The 16265-nt window shown below is 42.2% G+C and overlaps 1 protein-coding gene across 3 annotated transcripts in view; it reads right to left on the reverse strand.

Moving 5' to 3' along the window:
• Window positions 1-5635: 5635 nt before the first annotated feature.
• Prmt3 (protein arginine methyltransferase 3) overlaps window positions 5636-16265 on the reverse strand; it is a 113233-nt gene continuing 102603 nt past the window's right edge. For all 3 annotated transcript variants that reach the window (XM_010620415.3, XM_033764071.1, XM_033764073.1), the window contains one exon: window positions 5636-8772. In XM_010620415.3, coding sequence (XP_010618717.1) covers window positions 8663-8772 — 110 coding nt within the window. In that variant the 3' untranslated portion in view covers window positions 5636-8662. The remainder of the gene's footprint in view (window positions 8773-16265) is intronic.

The raw sequence follows: 16265 nt of genomic DNA on the forward strand, positions 1-16265 counted from the left end.
GTTATTCTATTCAGAGGTCCCCCAAGAGCCTCATGTGCTCAGATGCAGGGCTTTTGCAAGGTGACTGGATTATGGGGCACTACAGCTCACTTGCTACAAGGGGTGGGGTCTAGGTAGTGTTAGGTCCCTAGGGATGTGACCTGGAAGGTGTATCTCCAACCCCCCTTTCTACTTCCAGGTCACCATGCTGCCAGAAGCTCTCCTCTGCCCAAGACCTTCCATCCTGCTGTTTCTACATTTAAGCCTGCGGAACATGAACGGAAACTTCTAAAATGAGTGCCAAAATAAAATTCGCTTCCTTTCAATTGTGGGTGTTGGTTATCGCATCCCAGCAATGAGGAAAGTGACTAAGACACATAGATATTTGTAACATCCATTGTGGGGGAAAAATGTTAGTTCACTTATTTATTCATATCTCCCAAGCATTAATGTATTTCACCATTTAGTAGAAAAAAAAATCACGTTTGCTATTATCATTAATTCAAACCCTTTAAAATTTGGAAAGCACTCAGACTCAGTAATAGATACTTGTTCTCCAAAACTTAAAATTTAGTTTGAAGAGCTGGGTGTGGTGGTACATGCCTGTAATTCTTGCACTTGGGAGGCTGAGGCAGGAGGATCAAGCCCAGCCTGAACTACCTAGTGAGACTGTCTCAAAAAAAAAAAAGCTTGAATTTCATTAAAAGCAACTATGACTATCAATTGTTTTATTTGAAGTAATAGGGCTGGGTATTTAGCTCAGTGGCACTGCACCTGCCTTGCAAGCACAAGGTCCTGAGTTCGACCCTTGGTACTGGAAAAAAAGAAAACAATGTACCAATTTGAAGCGATAAACTCGCCTTTTATTTTTGGGGTAGGAAATATCTGCCATAGTTTCCCAGTCATTATTTCTAGTAAAAATGGTGTTCCACTTTTTAAAAATATCAGGAGGTCATGGTGGTACACACCCATCAGTCTCAGCATTCTGGGGATCTGAGGCAGGAGGATTTCAGGTTTGAACCTAGTCTGCACAACTTAGAGGCTTAGTAAGATCTGTCTAACAAGGAGAAAAGGGTGGGGGGCAATAGCTCAGTTTGAAGGCTCTGTATTCATTCTCTAGTCCCACCACAAAAAAATAAAACAATATAACATAAAAAAATAAAAAGTTCAGGTCACAACTTAATCAGTATTTCAGCATTCTGCAAAAGTGTTTTATTAGTATAATGTAAAGAACATTAAATAGAATGTTAGACAGGTACTTACGGGTCAAGATTTAATAAAAACGTTTCTTAGCACTTCATCAAGGATATTTTAAGAGTGTACGGTAATGACCACTAGCACAGTTTGGTGCCTTTTGCTGTGCTGGGCACCAGTGATTTTCCCCACTACTATTTTGTACCATTGGTGCAAATGCGAAAACAGAGAGAAAGTTGAACAATATGAAAAAATAGCTTGGCTGTCTTTTCTAGCACTGCCTGCAAGTGATTTTGGGAATCACCAGGACAGTGTTAGCCAAATCTTGAGAATCAATAATCTAAGTAGAAGGCAATGGTGCTTTCAGACAGGGTGGTAGTAGTAGTGAGAAATATTCTAGTTCTGGGTGTATTCTGATGGGAAATTCTGTAAGATTTTACTTGGTGGACTAAGAAAGAAAGGGGTCAAGAATGACTTGAAGGTTTCCAGTCTGAGCTAAGAGGAGTTCCAGTGAGTGAGATGAAAACAGGAAAAGGACTCGGGGGGGTGATCAGAAATCCAGCTTGGAATATGCGAAGTTTGAGAAGCCATCAGACAGCGATGAAGAGATGTCAGATAGGCAGTGGGCACTGGAGACCGCAGCAGCACATACGTTTGGAAGTCATCAGTATCTATTTACAGCCATGAGACTGGAGGGAATCATCCAGGAAGGGATGGAAAAGAGATGCCTGGGCTGAAGGACACAGGTAAGGAGAATGAGGGCTCACAACGGAAATGGAAGAGTGGCCGAGGTGGGAGGGCTGTGCAGAGCCAGGTGTCTTGGTCACAAACAACAGACACACGCATCTCACAGTCTGGAGGCTGACAGCTCGAGGCCATGCTGCCAGGGTGGTGAGATTTCCGGAAGGGCCTCTTTCAGGCACAGACAACAGACTCCTCAAGTGTCCTTGCCTGGCAGAGGAGGGCGAAGCAGGAAGGACACTGACCTCATTCGTGAAGGGCCCTCTGTCTTCCTTACCGTGCTCCCCTCACAGGGCAGGTTCTCATCTTAGTACCATCACGCTGGACGTTAGGGTTTAAGCATGAGAACTTGGGCGTACATGGGGTCACACACACAGACATCCAGCCCACAATCCAAGCTGAAGGCTTCAAGGAGAGCAATCATCAGCTTCAGGGGGTCAAGGGAGCTGAGGGCTGAGATTTGGCCACCACAGTTCATCAGGGGACCTGGGCGGAGGAAGTTGGAAGTGAGCAGTGGAGACAAAAGCGTGGTCAAGTGGGCAAGAGATGCAAATGTTCGGCAGCTTTATTCCTAACAGCTGCAACTCAGAAGCAGCCCAAATGTTCACAAGCAAGTGAATGGCAAGCCAAATTGAGTACTAATCCATTTATAAGGTGGAACACTATTCTGTAATAAAACTGGCTACTCATACACAATACAGTGACTCAAAAAAATCATTGTGCTGCTGGGCAGAGTAGGGCATGTCTGTAATTGTCCACTCTGGAAAGCTGAGGCAGGAGGATCCCAAGTTTGAGCCCATCCTGGCAACTTAGAATTTTAGCAAAAGTTGGTCTCAAACTTTTGGGGCCTGGGGATGTCTCTCACTGAAAAGAGCCTGGGTTCAATCCTCAGTACTGGAGAAAAAAAAATTGTGCTTCCAGGCACAAGTGTATACACTACACGCCTCTACATGGTAAGGCGTGCCTGTGTGCAAAATTCAGCTGTGAAAACTTAAAGATCAATATGAGTGTTAAGATGTGGATCCTTTAGATGATTAAGGCGTGAGAGCTGCTTCCAGCATGTGCTTCCATGCTGTGTTGGTTTGGCTCACTTGCCCTCTTCTGGCGGTGAGGACGGTGCTTCTCCCCCACAAGACAAAGCAATAGTGGGGCTGTCTTGGAAGCGGCCCTCCTGGACAGCTGCACCTGCTGGAGCCTTATCTTGGACCCTTCCACCTTGCAGAATGCTAAGGAAATTTCTGTTCTTTATAAATTACTCAATTTGTGGTATTGTTACTGCAGCAAAAACAGACTAAGCTACCACTCCTATGAAATCCTAAAGCAGAAAAAACAAGCTCAGATATTGATGGAAACCAGATTAGTGGTGGCCTCCAGAGGGGACTGGGGTTTTGAATGCAAGACAGCCCAAGCAAAGTTTTGATGTGAAGGGGATATTCTAACAACAGGGGTGATTTCAAAATGTATGCATTTGTCTAAACATCAAACTTCCCACTTAAAATGTGTTCTATTGCATGAATTATAGCTCAAATAATGGGAAGAGAGAAAACAGTGAACACAGACAATTATTTCACTATCTCGGTAGGTTTTCAGTGTGAACGGGAAACTGGAAATGAGCAGTAGCAGAAGGGAAAAGTAGAGCCAAGAGAAGTTCTTAAAAATGAAAATGACAGTCTATTTGCTCACTGGGGAGTGGAGGGGGAAATGCTCATAGAACAGCTTTGAGTGACCGAGAGCTGGGGGAAGAGAGGCCAGCCCTGCTGGTGACCCACCAGGTCGCTAGTGGAAGGGAAGGTAGCAAGAGAGGCTAGAAAGGTCCCGGGGAGGTGCCAACCTAGGGAGGTTTTGATTGGCTCTGTTTGCTGAAAGTAAGATTGAAAGGGAAAGATCAAGAGTTTGAGGAAAGAAGATATAAATACTCAGGGCGGGAGAGCAGAGGAACGGATGATTTCTACTCAGCACATAAGCACCTCAGGTCAGGGACCAGGCGTGTGAAACTAAACACATAGAGGGCAAGGTTGAGCGCAGGCCTTCAGCTGCTCCGAGCTGCATGGTTCATGCAGCCACGGACTCGGGATGACAGCAGGATTGTGGTTTGGCCCGGAGCACAGGAGAGGTGGAGTGGTGGACCACGAGCTGGGCGAGGAGAGTGCAAACACGAGACAGTGAGGGGCAGAGAAGAGGTCAGGAGTCAAGGGAATTGGTCCTGATGGAGCCAGATTGCTGGAGCCGCGATGTTAGAGAGTAAACTGTTAACACAGGTATTTAGAACAAGTTCAGGCAGGAGTTGGAGATCAGGGTCATGGCCAGTTCCAGAGGACGGTCACAAGTGCATGCTGAGACAGGTGGCAAGATAAAGCAAAGGAAAATAAAGCAAAAGGGGAGGGGATGAAGGGTACTGACTGATACAACAGGGGCAGGGTGGGCATCGAGTGAGGAGGTAACATCTGGGGAAGGAGGTGATGATGCTAGGAGGAAGTGGTTGGTGCTACTCTCAGTGAAGAGACGGAAGACGCTGAGGAGTAGAAAGTTCCGTGAATAGCATCCCAACCCAAATCAAGGAAGTCACCTACCTTGCATCCAGGCTAAGGGGCCAGGCTCTGTGGGAGAGGACGGGCACATTGGAGAGGGTGGCTGGGGAGCCATGGCCTCCACAGAGCCAGGGGCATTGTGTACTACAGGAGGATGTTGGAAGCACGGTGCCTAGAGACAGAGGATGCAGAATGAACCAGAAGAGCTGGCTTGGCAGGGTAGGGAGCTGACAGAAAGAGCAATGCAGGGCATTGGGGCGCTAGCCTGACAGTCCCAGAGCAGGGGTTCAAGGCGCTGGCAGAGGGAGGGTCCTGCAGGATGCCCTTCTGTATACCTTGCAAGTGGACCAAGCCTTGTGATTCATTTCTGCTATCAACACTTTGCAACATGATTCCAGCTACTCAGTTTTGTTCATTTTTGAAAATATATTTTAAAAACTTATCAAAGCCATGTATCATGACAAAGTATGGATGAGGGGGATTACTCATCCAATCACTCTAACAAAATATTCTTGCACTATTTTAGCATATGTAGGCTTTGACTTGTAACTACTGTAATCTCAAAGTATCTTGCTTTTTAAATTTAACATTGTTACTGTGAGGTTTTCCAGGTTACCATGAGGGCTTGAGATTTTTACTGAACTTGTAATTTTCCATAAAGTGAATATTATAATTTACTCAGCTGCCCCCTTTACTAATTAAGAGTACTGCTGATTCGTTTCGCTTTAGTAACAGTGAACTCATTAATAAACATTTTTGTGTTGTTTAGCTAAATGCTAAAACTAAATGAATGTGAACTGCTTCACATTAGCCAAGATACTACAACAGTATATGAAAACTATTGGAAAGGCCAAATGAATTAAAGATATAAAAGGTTACTCTATTAGTATTGGTACTAGGAAACACTCAAAATCATGAAAAGGTCTGAAAAACACTTCGTTTCCAAGCCAACAAGGCCTTTGTTAACAGGAGGGCTAGGACTTGTGACATCTTACACCAGTACACCAGCCAGAATGGACTTACCATCACTTCACTCTGCTCTAAGAGGAAAACCAGTGCCCTAAACAGCATGACTGGTTTAACCTGTTACAAGCTTGAAAAGTGATGAGCTAGTGAATAAGTTTCAGCTTTGTGGGCCATATGATCTGTTATAATTATTTAACTCTACCATGGTGGTACAAAGAGCTACAGAAAATACGTAACCAAAAGTGGCTGTTTCAGTAGCATTTTATTCACCAAAGCAGCCAGCAAGTGGCTTCTGGCCCTAGAGCCGCAGTTTGCTAATCCTGTGGTGAAATGCCTGATGTTTTCATCACAAACTGGTCTCTCGTGAGGGATGAGATGGCAGGGAGAGACGCAGCTGGGCTGACGAAATCACGATTTCTGGCCTGGCCCGCAGGAGCTAAGCGGCTGTCCTATCACCGGGCTCCTGTTCTCCTGCTCGAGTGGACGCCCACTCCTTCCGCCCCAAAGCACACTTGCCGAGGCTGTGGGCCCATCTCCTCCCGTCAGCAACTTCACTCTTTTGAGGCCACTGGACACGGGCGGGCCACACTGATCATGTCCATCAGGCAAGAAGAAGCCGATTCTTCTTTGGGGTCAACATTCTCACCCTTGCCCAGCCCGCAGGGAGACTGTTTGAGTTACGCTCCTGCACAGCTGCGTGACTTTCAACTGTGTTCTGCAGCAGCAGCAGCTATTTCCCGAACAGCTTTGTGCACGAACACTCCCTTGAGTTCCACTTTCTTGGAACACTTCTTCCAGAACCTTCTCTTCAGAACTCGCCGTTCTACATATAGGTGGACCGTAATATATCATAGTCAGAGGAGCGCCACACATTACAACGTAATCATGTTGGGAGCAAAATGTATTTTCTTGATGGATAAAAGTGAATTGATATCTATAAATGCTCATCTGTTCACAGCATGGAAGGACACTGGTATTTATCATTGCCAAGGGCTACAAAGTACTATTGTTCACAGCAGTGTAACAGCAGAAATTCCAATCAAAGAGCTAACATTTGGATGCTGATGTTTTCATAAAATGTTAGTACACAAATGAGAATGTCCCAGTGTGGGAAGGCTCACTCCAAAGAACAGATCTAGCTATGGCTGGGCCAGAAGAAGAAATCAAGAAGAGTCACTGGGTGAAAACTCCATGAAAAAGTTTTCAGGACAAGTATTTTTTCAAATAGCAAGAAATAGTCTTTATTCATTTACAACCAACCCCAACCCCTATTTGGTTTTTGGTCACTTTCAAAATCCATGACATCTTCTTATGGGCCTCCTTGTTTATCATCTTAACCTATTCATTTTTATACAGGAAGTCATTTAAGACAAAATTTAAAGAACTTTAAATGAGAAATGTGGTGGCAGTTGCCTGTAGTCCCAGGTACTTGGGAGGCTGAGGCAGGAGGGTCTACTCAAGTCCAGGAGTTTAAGGACAGCCTGGGCAACACGGCAAGATCCCATCTCAAACAAAGAATTTTGAATAGTATTGCTAGCACCATGCATTTTCAGTAATGGTATGAATTCAAATTCTGGTGAAAAAAAATTGGCTGTTTTAAACCAGTGAAAACAAATCATGCTTATGAAGGAAGACTAAAGTCTACATAAGGTCCTGATACAAACATGTGAAGGGATTATCTCTCTGGATTTTTGCTAAAAGTCCAATTTTCTAACAAAAACAAAGGCAATTTATTACTGATATCGACTCTGCCATTTTAATACTCTGTTGTAATCTTGCCTATTATATTTTGGAGTCCATCTCACTACATAGTTCATACAGGCCTTGAACTCACTGTATAGCCCAGGCCAGGCTCACACTTGAGGTGATTCTCCTGCCTCAGCTTCCCAAATGCTGAGATTACAGGTGCATAACACCACTGCAAGCTCTTGCCTGTTCTTGCATTGGGGTGTAACTGCTACCTGATGACTCTCAAACTGATCAAATGTGAGGGCCAAGTGGTCTTCAGGAGCACGTGTGTGCACGATGATACGATACCGTGCCCCTGACACTTACTGAGCATTGCTGTGTGCAGGCCCCGATCTAAGCACGTGGGGTGGATTAACACGGACCCGCACAGTTGCGGAAGGACGGGTAGAGGAGAGGGACGAGGATCGCACTGCAGTGGTGAGGTCAGGGCTGCAGCCCCGCACTGAGACCTGAGCACTGTGCCGCTCAGCACCATGCTCAGCTGCCCAGTCATGGTGAGTCTTGACAAGAACCTGCTGCTGCGCGTGCCCACAGCTCCTGTTCCCTAAAAGCGACTGCTCTGTCAGCCTGTCTCACATATCCCATCTAACACACGGCCTAATGATGTGGAAATATTTTTAATGCTATTGTATACATTTTATTGAATATTTTGCATTGTTCTGAACTGAATCAATGATTGCAAATGACACATTTGTAGAGGGATACAAGTATATCATACGTTTAACTTTTGCACATACATCTAGTTTGAAAAGGTAATATATAGTAAATAAGTACACAAGTATCTCATTTAAAAATCTGTATGAAACAGGGTAAATACACTGAAATGAGGTTCCTGGGCAGTACTAGAAGCCTGTGCCTAAAGGATCTTCAGAGAGGGAGGGATCTACAAAATGGAAACTGCAGGTGTGCTGGACAGGAGGAGGCTGACGCCTGCTTTCAGTCCCTTATCTGTCACTCTAACCTATAACTTTTTTTTTTTTTGGTACTAGAGATCGAACTTGGGTCCTTGTGCTTTTCAGGCAAGCAGCGGAAGCACTGAGCTAAATCCCCAGGCCCCTGTAACATCCTGATATTGTAGCAAATATAACTAAAAATGATTCCTCTTGAGACAAACCACGCAATAAAACCTACTTCCTGTGTCACTAGTCTAAAATAAACGTTATTTAAAAACTAATCAATCATTACTGTTTAAATTTATAATAAGAAACGAACTAAAGACAAAAAGACTTGTCACTGCTTTGAATGCAGGTTAAGTACACGATTTTCAAGGCAGCTAAACTCAGCAGAGAGCTGCACCTAGCTAAGCCTAGCTGCACAGCCAACTGGAAACGCTACCGTGGACGTGGGGATCAGTTACGCTGTCTGCAGCTGTGGGGCATCAGACCCCTCCTGTGCATCTTACTGAGGGCACTCAGGACAGGGCCCACCATCCAAGGCTCCAGGAAACCCTGTCCGCTGCCCTCCCCACAATGCCACAAGCAGCTGTGCTGTCTGTCATGGCTTTCTCACTGGAGACCGTAAGTCTGAGTGGAATTGTTCAAGGTGAGGGTCACAATGAGAGAACGAGGATCTTTCTTATTCTTGTGAACCATGATTTTCCCTTTTAAAGATTCACCTGCAAAAGAAAGGCAAAAAATGTTTTATGAACTCAAAGAATGTAGTCTAGCAAAGATGTAAAGAATGATACTAGCAGCTGAAATTACAGGCATGCGGCACCACGACCAGCTTAGACGTCATTTTTTTTTTTTTTTTTTTTTTTTTTGGTAGATTGAACCCAAGGCCTTTGGACTGAGTTGAGCTACATTCCTAGCTTTTAACTTTGAGACAGGGTCTTGCTAAATCTCAATTTGCTGAGGCAGAAAGTTCTGAAGTGAGCTGAGCCCTCTGCTTGGGGTTCTGACTTGTGACCGACCCCTCTGCCTCAGCCTCTGTACGCTGGCATTACAGGATGAACCGCCACACCCAGCTTACACTTCAGTGTTAGAGCAGTTTTACATTTCGTTAATTTCTGAACAGAGTAAGAACTGCACACCACAATCACCACACCCTTGTGAGAGACTGAGCAAGGTCACAGTGAGGGGAGCAGTTTTATGAACACCTCTGACTGTGAGGGTCCTGGGCACCCAGCAAACAAGACAAGAAGACCCACTTTGAGTCCATGGTCATAGGAGAAGAAAGGCAGCTGCAACCCTGAGGACCTAACACTGTGTCCAGGGTGCACCGGCGGGGAGGCTGGAGGGCAGCACGGAGCCCACCTTGGGCAGCGCTCACCACACGTCGTCGGTCCACAGGCTGTGTCCACGCAGCGGCACTTAGGGAGAGAAAGCAGTACAGAGAGCACCCAGGAACAGCATCGTAAGGAACTGACATTTTCAGGTGGAAGAACTTTTAAAAAATTCTGTTTTACTGTGGCACACAACAAGGTTGCTGACCTTTAATGTACGGACACAGAAAACAGGAAACAACTTTCGCAGATAAAGTGATGAGCACAAACATAAATCTGTTGAAATGTAAAGGCTGATTTCTTAAAAATTTATTCTGCTTTGCTTTAATCCAAAATGGAATTCATGTACTTTTCTAATTGTAAATACTTCTCATTTAATTTGTTTCATTTTTGAAAATGATTGAGACTCCTCAGTTGTACTTGGTCACCACTCCCTCCTTTAATAAAGTAAGGGCCTCACTGCCAGGCTCAGGACCGGCTTCACAATGCGGCTGGACAGTGAGATGCAGGTAAAATGATGAGGAGGGATCTGTGAAAATTCTTGGGAGTCCTGAGTCAACTCGATATCGCATTTAAAACCTGCAAATCCCTGCTCCTCCAAGGACCATGAATCTGTCCTCATTTCAATACAGCAGTGAAATAACAAGTAAAACACAACAAAAGCACCAGTTTTCAGAATACACTATGCCATTACTAAATGTATTCTATGCATCTCTGCCAAAGAGGTAAGACATATCATTTAATGTATGATTGAGGAATTAAAAACAGAAGAAACGCGAGGCGAATTCCATTCAGCAGGATATACTTCACATGCAGGAGTGTAATGCTTGTGGCTGTGTGTCCTGTACTTCACTTGCTCCTCTGTATTACTAAATGAAATAAAACCACCAGACGCACCACGCTCCCCTACAGCAGACACAGGGCTACGTCCGACAGCTCTACAAACGGCACAGAGCACAGGCTAATCAGGAGGCATTAATGCTTCAGGCTGACATGTGCCGAACGGTACTTACTCTGTGCTACTCTGTAGGATTCCACTCCCCTAATGGCTACAAAACGCCGCCAGGAGGTGCATGTCCTCTCTTCTGTTACGCACAGCACTAGGAGGGCAGCTAGTCTGTTCAGAGCCCGCGGCCAGGCGGCGGTGCTGGACCTCAAAACCCGCTCCCTGCAGCTGTGCTCCCGGTCCCTCTCGGACAAGACGACCACAGTAAATACCCTGTGTCGCGCATCAAGTGGCCCAAGTTCTTCTACCCTGTGACTTTTTTTGTACAGATATTTAGACATTTGTTCATCTATGTATTGTTTTACACTTATTCTATAGTATCTTCAATAAATTATACATACTTTCTTAAAATGTTAAGGCATTAACATGCCACCCTGGGGGAAGACATAAAAAAGTCAGTATCAGCAAATCTAATAAAATTTTCTATTTCGAATATGCAGGGAGTATCTCCCTGCTTCTGGGTTTTGTTTTTTTTTTTTTGAGACAGGGTCTCACTGTGTAGTTGAGACTGACCTGGAACTCACTATGTAGCCCAGGCTGGTCTTGAACTCACAGTGATCAGTGATCCTCCTGCTTCAGCCTCCCAAATGCTGGGATTACAGGTGTGTGCTAGCACACCCGGGTTCCCTGCTTCTGTTTTTAAACCAACTTTCTGTTTTTTTTTCTTTTTAAAGATAGGATCTTGCTAGGTAGTTCAGGCTGGCTTGAACTCACTATGTATCCCAGGTTGGCCTCAAACTTATGTTGATCTTTCCTGCCTCAGCCTCCCAAGTGCTGGGATTACAGGTGTGTACCATGACACCCAACTTTAACCAATCTTTAAAAACTTGTATTTATACCAACAAACTGACCCTGGTATCATTTAGTGATATCGCAACTAGGACGGAATGGCACTTAAATTGCTACAGTTTTTATAAAAATATGACAGAGAATAGCAACGTGGGATTAGGGTAAAGTTACCCTTACTGAATTATCAGCAATGAAATCAACAGCTATTGATTTTTACAATTTAGTGGCTTGCTGGCTTCTTACTTATAAGCAGGGTATTTTAGTATAAATCACTTAATTTAGAAAGCAGTTCATATGTATAAGACCGATAATGTGCAGCATGTGAGATTTAAAAACAAAAAAATGACCTCCACAGACCCAACACTAGACCCAGGGCCTTATCACAGCACCAACACATCCCTCTCTCTGCCAACCTCCAAGGGTAACCATAATTCAGACTTTTTTGTTCCACTGATTATTCAGAATAGTTTCATTTAATGTAATTTATCCTTAAAATGTACACCTTAGTTTAACAATATACTGCTTAGTTTTTATATGCTTTAAAAGTTAAAAAAATATGTGGAAATAAGAACTAAAATGCATAACAGATATTGGAAAATGGGAAGAAAATGTTCAAATGGGAAGGGGAACAAGGGAGGAAGGAGGGAGACAGGAAGGAAAGGACAAGAAAAAACGTTGTACAAAGGTAGGGGGCTTGAGGGGAGCGGGAAATGGGAAAAAAGAGGTAGGATGTATTGAGTGCAGGTGCAAATTTCCTATGATTAATGTTATCAGTATGTATGCCTAAAATATACCAACATATGTTTTGCTATTAAAACACTATTTTTTACCTTCTGTGGTATGCTTGTTACTTCATTCAGTTTGGGAGATAAACCTGAGGTCAGGAGCTACAGTTCACTGATGTTTGCTACAGTGTATTATTAAACCATAGCAACAGACTGATATTTATCCATTCTTTTCTTGATTCATTTCTGGTTTCTTTTATTATAAGTGATGCCATATAACAAGGTTTTGGTCAGTGATGGACGTATGCATGACAGCACATACAGTATCACACAGGCTAAGGGTGCAGTAAGTTCGTGAAGCACACTCTATGATGTCCGCCCAACGATGAAACTGCCCAACAGCATGCTTCCTATAAGCATGTTAAGTGACCCATGACTATCTCTTGGTTTTGATACAAGAGCTTCTCTGGGATGTAAAACTGGGTTTTACGGCCTACAGATATTCAAATTACCATGTAATGACCACAAATCCTTCAGTAAATGTTAGCGTTCATTCATAAAAGGTCATACAACAAGAATCACTTCCTTAGAGAATATGAAATTCTGAAAGCAAACATGGTAACAAGCAAAACTAGTAGCATTTAATGTAAAACACAGCAAACACATAGACCACTGTCACTATACTACTTTGTTAGTTTTGGACGCTCCATCCAAAGCAATATGACAGACAAGAAACAGAAAAATAGGGATAAAATGTTAAAGAGGGGGGAAAGAAATTAATTGCAGGTAACATTTTCAATGAGAGTCCATAAATCTACACTGTCCCCTTTGGATGTTGGCTAAATACTAGTCTGTCAGTGTAGGGGGAAACTATGGTTCTGATTAAAAACTAACTTTTAAGGATTAATTAGCCATGTAATATGGATAATATTGGGACATAAGACTTTGCTTTAGCATTAAAAGTAAACTATTGTAAGAGTAAAGGCTATGCTAGTCGGGGATTTAGCTCAGTGGTGCCATGCCTGCCTTGCAAGTGCAAGGTCCTAAATTCAATCCCTGGTACATTATAAACAAACAAACAAACAAATAAATAAAGTAAGTAAGTAAGCAAGTAAGTAAAGACTACTCTAACTTCTCTAACAAAGTTTTAAAACAATGTTTGTAAAGATTAAGGTGATCTCCAAGTCACTTACCATCCTGCCAAAAAGAAATTCCAAAGTTTTAAAGGTAAAATAAAACCCAAGCATTCCACAAAACACAATTTGTGATGTCTGATAGCCAATTAAGAATTACTAGAGGGGGTGAAGGGAGGGCAGAGGTAAGGGGAAAAAATGAGAATCAAGACTTGCCATGTAAAGGTACATGATCCCAACAATGAATGTAACTGTACTGTATCCCTAAAATGTACCAATAAACTCAATAAAATTAAAAAAAAAAAAAGAATTACTAGATGTGTTAAAAAGCAGAAATTTGAGACCTGTAAGCAGATGAGAACTCAGCTAATAGAACCAGGCTAAGAGAAAACATGCTCATAACCAGAAATAGATAAGAAAGAGGAGAATCAAACAACTTCTAGAGCTGCAGAGCAGCTGAAACAAAACTGACTGGAAAGACTCAACAGATTAGACACTGTAGATGAAGGAGAATCAGCAGATTTGAAGAAACTAATCAGAAACCACCCAAAATGGAGCACAGGGTCATAAGGTCTCTTCTCTCCCCAGAAATTAACAGAGATGCAGATGCAGTCACCACTGAACTACTTCCTACAGTCCAACCTGTGCCTAACTGGAAAACTCAGAGGAAATGTGCAGGACAGGCACAAGGGAAAAATAAACCATGAAAAAATAGGCCAAGTTTCACAAAACTATAAATTCATAGATCTAAAAGTGCAACCAACTTTAAGCAAAATAAATACTTTGAAGTTATTAAAGAAAACCTATCAACCAGGAATTCAATTCTAGCAAATATTTCTTGAAATGAAGGTAAAATCAGGGCTTTTTCAGAGAAGCAAAAACAGAAAAGTCCTTTTCCAGTTGACCTTTAGTATGAGAAATATTAAAAGAAGGCTGGAAATGGTTAAGTGTGTGATAAACACTAATGATTTCTTTGGAAAATTTATTTACAAGACAACTGTTTAAAACAAAAATAGTAGGGAGGGCAGGGGTAAGGGGAAAAAATGAGAATCAAGACTTGTCATGTAGAGGTACAAGATCCCAACAATGAATGTTAACTGTACCGTATCCCTAAAATGTACCCATAAACTCAATTAAAGCTGAAAAAAACAAAACAAAAATAGTAAGGGTAAGTGAACTGGGTTCAAAACATTTAGGAAAGCAAAATGTTTTGTAGCAATAGCACAAAAGGACTGGAGGAGGACTGGAAGACTGGAGGAGAGAAATGGGAATGTATTACAAGAGCCCGATGCTGTATACAGAGTGACAGAGCAGCCTTGGATAGATGTACAGTTATAAGGGTGAAGACAAAACAAAATAGCAAAGATATTCAGTCCCCCAAAGAGAGGAAAGAAAGAAAAAAGGAAAAAACAGCAAATGGGAAGAATTAAATCTATGCCTTCTAAATACTCCATAAGCCAAAGCAAAAAAATCACAAGGAAAATTACCATTTTTATTTAAATGATAAAATAAAGTACATTATAGAAAATGTAGAATAGCTAAAACAATGCTTAAAGGAAAAATTTGTAACTTTCAGTATGTACATTAGAAAACAAGCTTACAGGTCTTCACTGGTGAATTCTAGCTAACTTTTAACTTTTAAGGAAAAATACCAATTCTATATAAATCATACAACTAGAGGAGGAATACTCCTCAACTCATCTTCTGAGTGCATCATTATCCTGACACCAAAACAAAATAAATTCCTTGGAAGCAAACTACAGGTGAACACCCCCGTGGACACAGATGCAACAGTCTGAGCAAAAGGCACACCATGAGTGTCTTGTGAAATGTAGAAAAAGCATGTGACAAAAGTTTTTGGTGGCGGTAACTGTCAGCCAATCAGGAATAGAAGGTACCTTCCTCAATGTGTACAGGAAGTCTGAAAAAGCCTAGTAACATCACTGGGCTTCATGATGAGGGATGAATGCTGCCTCCTAAGGCTGACAATGAGGCATGGATGGTCTCTGATCACTCAAATTGGTGTTGTGCTAAATGTGCTGGTCAGGCAATTAAGACATGGGAGTATGTGTGGGGTACCTATTGGAAAACTGAAGTCCTTGTGGCACAGTCTTACGTACAGAAAATTCTAAAGTAATATGCAAAACTACTAGAACTGTAAGAAGTTTAGCAAAATCAAGATACAGAATGTAATTTCTATATACAAGCAATGAAGAATTACAAACTTCAAAATAGTATATACAACTGTTTTAAAACAGCATCCAATACTTGATATAAATGTTACATATGTGCAAGAATTATTCACATCAAACTATGAAATTCTAAAAATGTTAAAAAATAAATTGGAAAATGCATTATAAATGAAAGACTCAATATTGTGAAAATGTCAATTTTCCCCAAACTAATCTACAGTTTCAACACAATCTCAATCAAAATCTTGGCAGGATTTTTGGTGTTAGATCAACAAGCAGAGTTTAAATTCAGTTGTAAATGTAAAGGAACTAGGACAGCCAAGATAATTTTTTTTTTTTTTTTTTTGGTATCAGGGATTGAACTTGGCTCCTTGCACTTGCAAGGAAGGCCACCGAACCGCTGAGCTAAATCCCCGGCCCTATTTTTAAGAATATGTAGATAGGTATTATGGCTTGCATTTAGATGTCCCCTAAAGATTTGTGAGATCACTGGTGGGACTTTTTGGAGGTGGCTGGATCTAGGATGTGATACTGGGCTTGATTCGTGATGCAGGCAGCCTGGACAATGTGTAAGAGACAGGAAGAGGGCTGCTACTGTCGTCACTTGTTGCTTGCCTCCTTCTGCCTGCCATGAATTGTGTCTCCTCTGCAATGCCTCTCTGCCAAGCCACTCTGTCTTGGAGCCAGCCAATTACGGACCCAAAACCCTACATACTCTAAGCCAAATAAACCTTTAATTTCAGGCATTGGGTATTTTGTCTCAGCAACAATAACAGTAACTAAGACAGCAGGCTCACGTAATTTTATAAAGATAGTGTCATACTGGTATAAGGACAGATATGCAAATCAAAGGAATAAGAGCTCAGAAATAACTCTACACACATACAATGGTCCATTAATTTTTGACAAAGGAGCCAAGGTAATTAAATGGGAAAAGTATAGTTTTTTGTTTTTTGTTTTTTTTTCAAGAAATGATGATGGAGTAACTATACATTTGGGAAAAGATGAGTCATTGAATTCTTTTTTTTTTTTTTTTTTT

This window comes from Fukomys damarensis, unplaced genomic scaffold, assembly GCF_012274545.1.
Source record: "Fukomys damarensis isolate Sample0158 unplaced genomic scaffold, DMR_v1.0_HiC HiC_scaffold_16, whole genome shotgun sequence".
In the NCBI taxonomy this organism is placed as follows: domain Eukaryota; kingdom Metazoa; phylum Chordata; class Mammalia; order Rodentia; family Bathyergidae; genus Fukomys; species Fukomys damarensis.